Source organism: Pinus tabuliformis, chromosome 7 (genome assembly GCF_031772625.1).
Source record: "Pinus tabuliformis cultivar Carrire ecotype Pingquan chromosome 7, CPIR1, whole genome shotgun sequence".
NCBI lineage: Eukaryota > Viridiplantae > Streptophyta > Pinopsida > Pinales > Pinaceae > Pinus > Pinus tabuliformis.
Window position 1 is genome coordinate 569000833 of NC_142293.1, and position 14545 is coordinate 569015377.

The following is a 14545-nucleotide window of genomic DNA, read 5'->3' on the forward strand; positions in this document are numbered from 1 at the left end:
ATCATGCCATCAAATGCACTGCCCTGCACTGCTTGGCCCGGCTCTGCTCTGCTCTACTTTTCTCGAACTATGAAGAAGAAGAAATGATCGAGGATGTATCATACCATCCTCCGCTGACCCAAAGTCAGTCTCAGAGTGTGTCATACCACTCTCACTGATCCCAGATCAATATCATTGATCCCAAATCAATGGAGGTCATCCTAGCATAGGGAATACGGTAGATACAACGATGCGTCCATCTATAGTACTACTATGGTCCCTAACCCCATTTCCCTGCTCATTGATTAGATGAGAGGTACTTCCCATGAGTCTCAGACTGCATGGGTAGGATGCCTCGACAAGAGAACTAATCATCCTATCCATAGGAGAACAAATCATCTTGTCCAACAGTCGCCACAGGAGGACTAATCATCCTGGCCCACAGGAGGACTAATCATCCTGTTCCACAGTCGCCACGGAGAAATAATCATCCTGGCCCACAGGAAAACTAATCATCCTGTCCTACAGTCGCCACGGAGAACTAATCATCTTGGCCCACAGGAGAACTAATCATCATGTCCTACAGTCGCCATGGGGTGTCACAGGGGAAGGTTGAACCTTTCACCCTGTACATAGTGCACCACCAGTGAAGAAATTTCAACCCCCACTCTAGTTATCAGTTTTCCTTCTCACTCCATGCATTTAGTTTTAAATCCAAACATGATAAAAAATTTAAATCTGGAAATCACAATATTTTTTTGAAAACACAAATTTAGAGATTTCACAACTGCTGAAATTGCAGAAATAAAGCACAGCAAAATTATAATAGCCACACACAGAAAATAACACAATGATTTTTGGTCAATGTGACCCTGGAAAAACCCCCTACAACTCTTGGGGAAAACCACTTTGAGAGCTCTTCTTTATTTCTGAAAATGCTTTTAAAGAGAAACTGAAATACACAGTAAAAATTCCAGCAACCACAAATTACAACTAATCTCGATTTTCGTGCTTGAACTCCACCTCGAAAATCATGCCAATCAGCGAACAGGGAAAACAAAAAATTTTACAGCAATAAAACAGCGTTAAATGTTGTACGGCTTGCCTCGAAAAATGTGCCCATAACTTGTTGTATGCACTGTATGGATTTCAGCTATGACTACCTCAAAATTCGTGCCCAAATCCGCCTCAAAATTTGTGCCCTTTCTGCTGTCCCTCTTCTTTGATTTTTGTGTTGTCCCTGTTCCTCGATTGTTGTGCCTTTCTCATGTTGTACAGTTTTTCCTTGGGATGTGTGCCAATAAATGTTGCAGCCCAGATTTACTGAAATTCCTTGCTGCTCTCCTTCACTTCCTCACTACTCAGAAATTTTCTCCTTGCTCTCTCTTCTCTTTCTCTCAAATGCTCATGAAAGAATGAATTGATTTTTTCCTCTTCTCTTCTCCTTTTAATCTCCAAATGACCTTTTGGGTTACCCTAAGATCTAATGACTGAGATTCATTTAGATCTAGGGATGAGAATAAATGTGCATTTAATTCTCACTTTCTATTTTTTAACTCACCCACTTAAATAAAGACCCACTTAGCCTTTTATTTCCATAGTCAATTTTTCACTTTCTAATTCTTCATTCACTTTAATAAAGTCACCTTTAAATTAGAATGTAACTTTACCACTTATAAAGTCACTTTTAAATTAGAATGTAACTTTACCACTTATAAAGTCACTTTTAAATTAAATTGACTTTACCACTTATAAAGTCACTTTAGGAGAAAAGTAAAAAATGAAATTGGACATTTTTCCCTAGGCCAAAGATCAAAGCCTTAGGGAACTACTTGTCCTCTGGTACCCAAATTTTAACACCAAGGGATGGTCAGTCGCCCTATGGTCGCATGTCGCTCCAAGAAGTACCCCGCGCCTCCCTGGAGCTCCCAGAGCTCAATACATCATACTCGACCCTCATAGGAGATCTCTAAACGACACCAAGTCGTTCTCAGAAAGTCAAGAATTCGACCTTTCCCAGGGGCTTCGTCAAAATATGGGTGACTTGTTCATCTGTAGCGATATGTTGTAGCCTTATTGCTCCCTGCTGCACCATATCCCGAATATAGTGGTACCTGATGTCGATATGCTTGGAGCGATCATGAAATACAAAATTCTCTGATAAACGAATCCTGCTCTGGTTGTCACAGAGGATCACAATTGTATCCAATGTAAATCCAAACAGCTCACTGAAGAGCTTTCGCAACCATACCGCCTCACAAGAGGCCATAGTAGCAGCGATGTACTCTACCTCAGCGGTGCTCAAAGCCACCGACTTCTACTTCCTGCTCATTCAGGATATCAAGGCAGATCCCAAAGAAAAACAGCATCCGGAAGTGCTCTTTCGGTCCACCACACTGCCTGCCCAATCAGCATCAATATATCCAAGTAGTCTCACATCTCCGACAGTGTATCTCAACCCATGAGTGATTGTGCCACGAAGATATCTCAACAGATTCTTGGCACCAATCCAATGTGTGTGGTGAGGCTCAACCATATGTTGACTCAACGTGTTGACTACAAAGCATATATCTGGACGGGAGTTCACCAAAAACATCAATGCTCCGACGAGTTGACGATACTCGGTAGTATTTCGTAAAACAGGTCAGCAACACTACCACTTAACTTCTTGAAGTCAAGCTCCATTAGGGTAGTTATGGGCTTGCAGTCCACCATACCAAATCTCTCCAATATCTTCACCACATATTTTCCTTGAGATAGGAAAATCTCCCCTGGCTTCTACCATACTTCTAGTCCTAGGAAATAGTGCATCAGACCTAGGTCGTTCATCTCAAACTCAAAAGTCAACTCCCTCTTACATTTGTGAATGAGAGGGTTTGCCCCTGTTAGAAATAGGTCGTCAACGTACAGCACCAGTATGAGAGGATTGTCATCTTCAACATTAAAGTAAAGGTTAGGGTCGGCTTCACTCCTAGTGAATCCCAGCTTCATCAAGTAGCTATCGATCCTCTCATACCACGCTCGAGGTGCTTGCTTCAGCCCATAGAGGGCCTTCTTCACCCTGCACACGTGAGATTCTCAATCATGAATCTCAAATCCTTCGGGTTGCTCCACATAGACTTCCTCTTTGATCAAACCATGCAAGAACGCAATCTTGACATCCATCTGATGTAGGTTCCATCCTTGCAAAGTAGCAAGGGCTATGATCGAGCGGATGGTGGTATATCGGGCAACAGGTGCAAATATCTCGTCATAGTCTATACCTTCCTTCTGAGAGAAGCCACGAGCGACAAAAATGAGCCTTATACTTTTCCACACTTCCACCAACTGCATGCTTTATCTTGTAAATCCATTTCAAAGTGACAACTGCTTTGTCCTGGGGTCTAGGGACCACATCCCAGACATCGTTTTTCATGATGGACTCATATTCCTCGGTCATAGCATCCTTCCATACTTGATGCTTGACAGCTTCTATGAATGACGAAGGCTCATTTTGGATGATTGTTCTCATGATGGTCAAGTATCCCCGATACCTGGTCGGCTTCTTACTTTCCCAGAAGGTTCCCCTAGGTGCAACATGCCCTTCAGCATCATCAAGTGTCCCCCTAAGCCATGAAGGCCTCTTCCTAGAAGAGGAGGGCTCTTGCGGAGGGGGATCAATAGGATCCATAGGTTCTTCCACATCGGGCATCGTCTCATCTTCCTTTTCCTTTGGTTCCCTGGTGTCAGCTTCTTTAGATCCCCTTAGAGTAGGAAGATTGTCAACTTTGCTAACAGCCATATCTTCGTCAAAGGTGACATCATGGCTAATCTCGACTTTCCTTTGACTAGCCACATAGATTCTATAACCCTTAGTATTTTCTCTATAGCCCACGAAGATTCCTTTCTTTCCAGATGCACCCAATTTATTCCTTTTCTGCTTCGGCACATGAAAATATACAGGACTTCCAAAAATTCTAAAATGAGATACGTCAGGCTTCTTACCAGTGAACATCTCTTCAGGAGTCTTGGAACCCAATGCTTGATGAGGGCATCGGTTTTGTACATATACGGTGGTATTTGCAGCTTCGGCCCATAGAAACTTCGGAAGTCTTTGATCATGAAGCATAGCACGGACAACTTCCACAATCGTATGATTCTTCCTTTCCGCCACACCATTCTGCTCAGGAGTATATGGTGTAGTAGTCTCCCTCTTAATGCTAGCCTCTTTGCAAAAGTCATGAAACTCATTGGATTCATACTCAATCCCATTATCAGTCCTTAAGATCTTGATCTTTTTTTCGGTTTGATTCTCGATCAAGGCTTTGAAGTGACGAAACCAAGAGAACACTTCAACCTTCTTTTTCGAGAAGTATATCCAAGTCTTGCGAGAATAATCATTGGTAAAAGTGAGGTAATATAAATATCCTCCCAAGGAGTTCACAGGCATCGTACTGGATATGTCTAAGTGAACCAACTACAATATATCGGAGGTCTTGCTTTGGCTTAAGGGGAATGGTCCCCTTTTGAGCTTCCCTTCGGCACATCCCGGACATACACCTTCTTGCTCTACTCGGAACTCGGGCATCCCTGTCAGCATTTGTCTTGCATCGAGAAGAGATTTATAATGAAGGTTAGCAAACCTCTGATGCCATAGTTCAGACTGAAGAGATGTGTCACAAGACATGACACCCAGCGGACTTCCTCTGACCTAATATAATGAATCAACTCGAAACCCAAGAGTGAAAGCACCTTTAAAGTTCTTTTTCCATACACATACCTTGCCATTGCTGAAGGCCACCTTGTAGCCTTTGTCTTCCATTGCCGAAATGGACACCAGGTTCTTTTTTAGATTAGGTACATATAATACATCTTGTAAATGAATTGTATTTCCTTGATTCAATTGAAGAGTGACATTCCCTACGTCTTTCACGGGATATTTTGAGTTGTCCCCAAGAACAATTTCCAGGTTGGTCTCCTTCTCTATCAGATTAGAGAGAGCTTCTTTGTAACCAGTGAAGTGCCTTGAGGCACCACTATCAATAAACCAATTTCCCAGCGAGTCCGGGGGAGTAGTAGTAGAGAGGGCCGCTGGTAGATAATATTCATCTTGCTTATTGTTAACACCGTTAGATTCATACCTGGTGTTTCTTGCCTTCTTGAAGGGTTGTCCTCTTCCTTGATTTCCGGCATTTCTTTTACCTCTGCCATTGGACCTGCCATTCCTTTGATTTCCTTGAGAGTGATTTTGATCATTGTCATGGTGTGAGTCCCTTTTATCAGGGCACTCCCTCGCATAGTGGCCCATTTTCTTGCAATTGTAACATCATCCTTTTCTTCCACCCTTCGGTCCAGCCTTTCCTTTGAATGATACATTCTTGATCATTTTCTTCTTCATTATTTCTTCATGGTTCAGCAGAGCAGAGTAGAGCAAGGATGGTACAGATTGTCAGATGGTTTGACATGTGGAGTTCCTTCTAGTTGAGAGGGAGTGTTAAATTTGGCAACCAGAGCCAAACTCCACCTTGGATAACTCATATGATGCAGCTGATATTTTTATTGGATTCCTCTCTCCAAGAGGTATAGGATTGATCTAAAGATCATCTCATTCTGACATGTACAAATGGAATTATGAATTTATTTTGTTTATGGACAAATTGTCAAGGTCGGACAACAAACTAATGTAGGATCAGAAGCCCAATAGTGGCGTTTATTCATCCTTAATGTTTGCATATAAATAGAAGGTGCCTTTGCCTCATTTGGACATCACTCATCTTCTAATACATCTCTCTCTCCTCATCTGATTGGGTACAGATTTTTGGGCTCCTCTCTCTCTCCACACGTGCGAAGAAGTAGACAGATTTTCTGTTTCAGTGTTGACCGAATTTCAAAAAAGTTTGACCAGCAATGTTGACCTTGTTTGACTGCGATTTTGGTGGGATAATTTTTGTTTGGGCAGGGCACATTTCTGGGCACAAAAATAGAGGCAATCCGTACTGTTTGACAAGCATTGACTGCAGAAGGGTTTGACTGCAGCGTTGACCAAGTTTGACTCAGTTTTAAAACTCTGACTCCGACTCCAACTCGGCCGAGGATCGACTCCGACTCCAACTCCGAAATGGTAATGACTCTGATGGCTCGATTTCAATGACTCGGTCGTTGTAAAAAATACATTAAATATTTATTTTTTTTATAAAAAAACATAATTTTAAAGATTTTAAACATAATTTTAAAGGTTTTCGTTCATGTTTCCAAACACACAGCATTATAATATACATGGAAGACAACATATGATCAAAGTAGGCTCATGAACCAATCCATTATATCAAAATGGTACCCAATGGCAATACATAGTCAACTGTCATACATGATCAAAGATTCAAAACAAAAAACACATAACCAAGGAGGCTAGAAATGACCTCTACAACGAAAGTAAATTGTGACGGTGACCAGACTCCAGTACTAGTACTACTGGCATCATCATCATCATCAGAGTCAGACAGGGGGCCCCATGGCTCCTCCTCATCATCATCATCTCCAACTGCAACTGTAGAAGTGGTACCACTAGCAGGCTGTGCAACTGCAGCAGATGCAAGCTGAGATAGAGTAGATATGCGGCTGCGCTTCTGTCATGGCTGAGCAGAGGAAGCACCTACAACTGGAGTCCTTGCTAGCTGTGAGACTGAGGCTGGTGGATTGGGATCTGCATTCAACTGAACAGGCTGAAGTTGAACAACATGTTCAAGTTCAACTGATGTCTCCATATCTAAATCTAAATCAAGATCCTCATCAAGATCAAACTCTGTTGGACGACTCTCCACTACCCAATCTGATGTTGGATCAATGTCTTCCAACACAATGGGATCTGAATCAGGTCTTTTGTTCAGCAAATGGTTTCGTCTGAGCCGAAGGTTGTATTGGACATAAACTAGATCATTTAACCGTTTTTTATCCAAACGGTTTCTCTTCTTTGTGTGAATCCTCTCAAAGACAGACCAATTGCACTCACACCCAGATGCACTGCAAGTTTGACTCAAAATACGAATTGCAAACCTTTGCAATTCATGACAATGGCCACCAAAGGCCTCCCACCATTGTGCTGCAAAAAACATAGGAGTGTAATGAGTTAGCTCAACAAAATTACAAACTATATCTAACTTTCAAATTATAAACGATTTAACAAACTTTAAAAAAAAAGTAAAACTATTGAGAATTTGAAAATTGAAATTTTTGTTTACCTGGCTCATCTGCTTCTCTTGCAATCTTTGCTAGGTTCTTCCCAAAGGTACCTGATGCATTGCTGAAGATATTGGCCTGTCGGTGTATCTCCAGCTGATCAGACTCCAATGGGATCATGCGATCAATGCAATCAATCAGTCCATCTCTGACCTCCCCCCTCAAAGCTCCTGACTCCTTAGCTTTATAATGATACTGTGGGTTCAAAAAATACCCAGCTGCATGTATAGGGCGATGGAGTTGATTGTTCCATCTTTCATCAATGATTGCCCAAATGGGCCCATACTTTGCCACTCTATCCTTGTATACCGTCTTTATTTGCTCCTTTGCTTGATCCATAGCCTCATAAATGAAGCCCATAGCCAACCTTTCCCCATCCACCAACCGCAACACCTTAACTAGTGGCTCAGCAAGCTTCACAATCTCTGCTGCCTTTCTCCAAAAAGTTTCTTCATGGACTTTCCTTTTCAATTCTTTGCCTTCTGGTTTGTTAGACCAATTGCTTTGATTCCATTCATCACTGGAAAAAATATTTTGCAAGTTTCTATGTTGGGAAAGCATAGATTGCAATGTCAAAAAATGTGTAGCAAATCTAGTGATGGCAGGCCTAATAATATCCTTTCCCCCAGTGTGTTTCCTCATGAGGCTCAAAACCAATGTATGATTGTAGATAAATTTTGTTATTCTTTTGGCATGATCTATAGTGTTTTTGACCCAATCTAATTTTCCAATATCCTCAAGCATGAGGTCTATGCAATGTGCAGCGCATGGGGTCCAAAAGATGGTCTTGTGTTTTTCCTCTAACAGTTTACCAGCAAGAACATAGTTAGAGGCATTATCTGTGATGATTTGAACAACATTAGCCACCCCCACCTCCTCAACAACCTGATCCAATAGCTGAAACAACAAGTGGCCATCTTTTACCTTATCAGATGTATCAATTGATTTTGAAAACATGGTTCCCTGTGGGCAGAAGACAAGAAAGTTTATGATGGTACGGTTTCTGTGATCAGTCCATCCATCTAACATGATGGTACACCCTGTTCTTGCCCATGAGTCCCTGAACTCTTGCAAATACTCATTAATGGATTGAATTTCTTTCTGCAAACGAAACCCCCTTAGCTCATGCATAGCAGGGCCTTTGAAGCCTTTTCCAGCAGCATGTATGGCATCAAACACAGGCTCATAATATGGTGAACGAGCAGCATTAAAGGGGATATCAGCATCATACCACCATCTAGCTATGTACTCACAAGTAGTCTCCCTCAATTCTTTCTTCCAATGGTCATCTAAAGTGGGTTGCATTTGAGTTTTACTAACTTCAGGACCATGTGCATCTGATGGAGAGGAGGGAGTGAAATAACTTTTGATAGTCACATCACCCTTTTTCATTCTACCCTTTCCCTTATCTTGAACAGAACCAAAAGAGGGAGGAAGATATCGGAAAGGGTTGGATGTATCAGTTTGAGGGATAGAGGAAGAACCCTCAAAATCATAATGGGGGTTGGCAGCCATCATTTTTTGTATCTCCCTCTTCCTCCCAATTTCAGCCTGTATGTCTCTTTGCCTAGCCTTATCTTCTTTAAATTTCTCAAAGCTGGCCAACAAATTCTTCCTAATCTCCCCAATTTCTGGTGAGGTACATGGGGTAATTTGGCCTCTAATCCCTGCCAAGTGTTGTTTCAGCCTATTAATGCCCCCAGGACCTTCCTTAATTTTCCTATGGCAAAATTTGCATTGCATTTGACTATCAACCATTTCAACATATGCCCAAGCAGGATCTCTTGCTCTAGGTGCCATTTTTTGACTAGGAAATGAAAGCAAACAATCTAAAAATGAAAAAAAAAAACCTTGATTCAATGTTCATTTATTTGACAAAAAACACTCTCTAAGCTTTCTAGATATGCACCTAAAATTTACTAAGCAAAAATAGATTTATAGAGGTGAAAAAAAATACCTCTAGGCACAAACTGCCTCCTCAAGCTTGCTCCAAGAATCAGCTCCTCAATGCTGCTCCAAATGGCTGCCCAAGAAGCTCCTCACTCCAGCTACAATGCTCCTCCAAGACTCCTCACTGCTGCTCCAAAACAAGCTCAAGAACTGCTCACTAACTCTCAAAGAAGATTCTCACTCAAATGCATAAGATTGTTGTGAGTGAATGAGAGCACTTGGGTGTGTTAAATGGGGTTTGGGAGGGGGAAATGGACCCCAAAAGTCATTTAGCAAATTCATATAACTGCTTGGAGTCCAAACCAACCAAAAAACACTTTAAAAATCCATTAAAATTTTATTAAATCGCAGTTTGACGTGTGCCTAGGCGTTTTTTTGTGACTCGGCCGAGTCATAACGGAAACGGCCGAGTTGGCCGAGTCATCGCTGACTCAGCCAGTCGAACCGTTCCAAGGGCCGGGTCACAGCAAAGGGTATTGGCTCAGATCAACCCGGCCGTTTCGGTATCGAAACGGCTGTTTCTTAAAACAATGGTTTGACTGAGTTTTTCGGCCCTGTTTTGCGCTGATTTGAATGACTGTTAGAGGCTGAGTTGACTGGGTTTGACCAAGCTGTTTTGGAGATCAAATTCTGCCCTGTTGACCAGCGTTGACTTTCTGGTTAGGGCCTTCTGTGGCTGTTGTTTGTTTGGAGTCTGGACAGATTTCACTTTGATTGGGCAAGTGAATATTGCATATTGTACTCCCTCTTTGTGCTGAACTTTTGAAGAATAATAAGAAGAATTGATCAAAGGGTTCCCCCCACATTGGGGTTTGTCCCTGGTTGGTGCCACATCTTGTGTCATTTTGTCTTGGCTTGTCTTCTACTGTTTTTTTTTATGTTCTATCTGCATTTACTGTCATGTTAATGTGATTGCTAATCTAGAAATTGATATTGGACTAATAAGAAAATTGAAGTAAATTGCTCTTAAGCATAGAACATACCATTGTTATCTAAATTTAACATCTTCTCTCTCCTCGTGTCCCATACAAGGACCATGGTTCTAGGCAGTGTTGCACTAGTCGCCAAAAAATCGCGATAAAATCATTTTATCGTGATTTTTTCAAAAAAAAAGATAAAATCGGGTGATAAAATCGAGTTTTTTTTTTTATGAGGAGGAGGTGACCCAAGCTACCCCTGTCACCAGTAGAGGACGTGGTCTACCTCCTATAGCTCCTAGTTCTTCAGCGTCTAGAGCACAGCAGAGTCTACTGCCAACTCCACCACCATCTACATCTAGAGGGGCAAAGGAAATCAGTAGTATTAGACTTTAGTGATTTGGTTCATTTCATTGTATATGACATTATGACTCATGATATGAGATACATTATTATATTTTTTGTTGATATTTTGAGGCTGAGTTGGGAGTCATGAGTCAAGACTTACTATTTAGGACATGATTCATTGTTATGTGTGATGTGGCACTATAAATGATATTAAACATCTTATATATTAGTTCTTTTATCATATTTATGTGTCAATGTATTTATTTTATGTTGTAGATGCTTTAGAGATTAAAAAAATTGCAAAAAAAATGAATATTTTTGTATGTTATGATTTTTTCTCAATTTTTACCAATTTTTACGATTTTTTCCGACTTTTTCCCCGCGCCGATAATATCCCGATAACGATTAGTGCAACTTCTAGGTTCAAAAGCCTGGGGACTGGCCTACATGTCAAAAGTTCCTAACCTTCCATTACTTCCTAATCATTTGGTGAAGGGCCTTACGTCAGGACTCATCCATCTCAATGATTTGGTTAATTCTTGATTGTATGGCATCTTGTTGGTCAGGGAATGCTTTGAGGCATTCAAGTACAAGTAATTTCAACTGAATAGGTAGTTTTGCCTCTACCCCATACATAAGCAAGAAAGGGTTGTATCTTGTGGAGCCCTTCACAGTTGTGCAGTCAACCAATAAAGCATATTTAAACTTACTATCCCAACATTTTGATATAAAAATCAGCAAGCTAAGGCTGATTTGTGGCATGCATAGCAGACCTTATTGTCTTTGAAGATGTGAACAATAAGATTTTTCCCATGAAACAAATTCTCCTGTTAAATTCCTAAGATGCAAAAATTTCAAACCAAATACCTTAGAGGAAGTTTGCTTCTATAGAATAGATCTACTTTGGCACCCATCCCATTCCAAATGGTTGAAAATTCAACAGCTATGTATCTGCACATTAATATCAGAAGCCTTAAGAAATCAGTATCTTTCAGATTAAACTGCTTAATGACACGAGAAATTTAGCAGCAAAATTGATTACATGGCAGTGAGGGTACATGCAAGATAAAGATATAATAGAGAAGTTTGCAAATAAAACATCTGAAATGTAAAAAAATATATACCCTCCACCAAATATTGCAGCTCGTTTTGGTAACTCTTCCAGACTCAGTGCCTCATCTGAAGTTATTGCTAACTCCTGTATATGAAGCAAGAAGATGTGATTGAGTATCATTAAACAAAAAGAATTTACGATTTTATATGCAGCAAAGCTAGTTACTAAACAAGATCACATCATAGATGAGATAAGGCAATTTTATTACAAATGATCCCCAAAAGTAGTTCAATGGGATTAGGAAGTACAATCAGTTTATACACTGTAGGAGCACAAATAGGCTTCTCCAAAAAGCAGAAAATAAGCCCAATTAATGGTATAGTTTAGGCGCATACAGCCTACCATGTTGAAAAGCTTTGTAGTCAGAAAAACATATGTTACATGTACCATATGTTGTTTAAGAAGTGTTCTTTCTTTGTAACGTAAATGCATAAAAGAGAGTCAACAAGATCTTATACTTTGGGTTTAAGGAAGGAAGTTATTATAACAGGTAAATACAGAAAACTTCTGCAGAGTCTTATAAGATAATGCATATAGACAAGTCTTCCAACATCAATACAGACAATTGCAGCCATCGTTAGCAATATATGAAGATTTTCTCCCCTTGAATGTTGCTCAGGAGATGGACATTTGAAAGATCTACATCGACATCTTTCTTACATACACCTATCGACAAATAGTCCATATTCTCAGGGAAATAAGGCCTTTAAAAAATTATATTTCAAAATTTAGACATTAATATTAGTTGCATGTACTCATTTGTGACGGATGTTCCATTGTTTGTGGCTGCATGAGATTGAACATTATACCTTTACTAAAGGAGCAATAATGCATCATACGACACACTTAGGAAAGTCTGCAAGATTCAGTTGAAAGTCTGTACTTGGTTATCACAATAAAAGCATAAATACTAAAAATAACTTTACTAGCAAAAAACTGCATGAGAACATTCCAAGATTCTCAACACTATTGTGAAATCCAGCAGGCACAGTTCACTTCAAGTTAGTCTAAATCATCAACAGAAAGTGTAATTTAACAGGACGTCCTTACCTTTCCAGGAACATTTAGGCGTGCAGCTCGGCTGCCTGTTGCAATTAAAATATGCTTAGCTGTGTAATATTTTGGCGTACCATCAATCTGTATCACCTCAACTTTATGCTGTTCAACAAACTTTGCCTCCCCTTCCAACAGTGTCACTCCAGAATTGACTAGCATTCTTTTGTACACTCCATTCAGTCTCATTATTTCATTTGTCTGTAACAATTAAGATAAAGAAGATAAGACTCTACTGTCCGGAATTGTTTTATTTGCAATATGAAACTAATGCAGTAACGAATATACTCTGCTTAATGAACTCTAGATTTGAGCATAAAAATAAATCCAGAAGAACTAAACTCTGAAGTTTGAACAATTGATAACAATAAAAGAGAAAAAAAGTTTAAAAAAATCAAAAGTGTAATGTTAATAGTTTTTTATTGTAAGCAGAACAACAGCATAAGCAATATGACAAAAGCAAACTGACACTGACAGATAAACAGAAAATGAAGAAAAATTCCCAGGATGTTTATGTAGATCACACTCAAAATAGAGGTTCTATTAAACATTGCTTAGAGGACCGGTCACTCTGGTTGGAAAATTAAAATTACAAATATCCATATGCCCTTAATGAATTTAAGATCAGGTAAATATAAGAGTACCAATACACCTTAAAATATAAGTTTGGTAAAAGTTAACCATCTCTAACAAAAATTACTCAGTGACCCATGAAGGCAAGAAATTGTCAACATTTACAGATATTAACAATTTTATGTTGAAGTTTAAGGTAGCTTCGGAAGGCCTTCGACATAGGCTTGGTGTCTTAGCATGTAGAAGATGATTTATTGCCGCTTTAGGTGTTTGCTCGATGGAGTAAGTGATTTATGTCTTCTTTCCTAAGTATAACTTAGGTTAAGTACAATAATTAAAGTCATTTAATTATTGTGGACTATTTACTCAATTTCTAAGGATAAATAATTAAATTATTTAAGTGACTTAAAAATTATCTCAATCATTTACCTCCTAAATCTTCTAGAACGGATATTAGGGTTAGGGATTTGGGCTTGATGAAGATTATAAAATAAGCCTAAGGGATATGTGAAGACTTTAGCATAGAGGAGGAAGAGTGCAGATGGATTTGAGAGCATTTCCACGAGGCCAAATTGATGGAGATTGTAGAGATGAATCACTGGAGTGAGGAGCTCCAATTGTTGGAGAGGCCAATTTGCTAGGGCCAAATATCCTAAGGCACAGAGATGTAGGGCCGAGTTGTTGGTGACAGGTGAGCTGAAAATCTCCAGGCTGAATTTCTTCAAAGGCTAATTTCTAGTGGGCCAAAATTCCCAAGGCCGAATTCTTCCGTTGGGGCCGAGTTACAAGTTTCAATCAATACATATTTCCTTGTAATTTCTCTATGGGTCGAAACCCTGATTTTCCTGAGATTAATTAATGAAGGAGAAGTGTTGTGGGTGTTTAAATGTTGCAATGTGTGATTGATCTATCTCTGATTTTATTTCCACTGCATTTGAATTTCTAAAAGTTAAAATACTAGCGATTTCATTTTTTCAACAATTCAAAATTTATTTGGATAATAAAATAAATTTATGGGAAAGAATAATTGTTGTGAGAAAATAAACCTGGGCTGGTATATGAAGAACATGGTATCAGAGCTCTAAAAAACTCTGGAAGAGAGATCTAAGATCACTAGGGTTTGCAGCTACAAATTTTTTCTTTTTACAGTAGTAAAATTATTTTTAATTTTACAGGTCAATTTGTGAGATGGCATCACTAAGTAGTTTGAGATATGAAGAGAGGTTGGGCAGGGCTGTTAATTTCAATCCCTGGACGGAGCGGATAACTATACTTTTAAAAATGAATGGTTTGTGGAATTTTGTGAACACATATCCAAGTTCCTTCAAATCCAAACCAAGCAGTCGAGCACAATCAGAAGGATGTGAAAGCAATAAATATAGTTTTGGATGGTGTG

General features: G+C 39.6%; 1 protein-coding gene across 3 annotated transcripts in view; it reads right to left on the reverse strand.

Annotated features, from left to right (window-relative positions):
- GR1 (glutathione-disulfide reductase) overlaps positions 1-14545 on the reverse strand; it is a 270345-nt gene that overhangs the window by 121936 nt on the left and 133864 nt on the right. For all 3 annotated transcript variants that reach the window (XM_089458518.1, XM_089458519.1, XM_089458520.1), the window contains exons 6-8: positions 12574-12777; positions 11534-11607; positions 11277-11360 (exon numbers count right to left, since the gene is read on the reverse strand). In XM_089458518.1, the coding sequence (XP_089314644.1) occupies positions 11277-11360; positions 11534-11607; positions 12574-12777 (362 nt within the window). The remainder of the gene's footprint in view (positions 1-11276; positions 11361-11533; positions 11608-12573; positions 12778-14545) is intronic.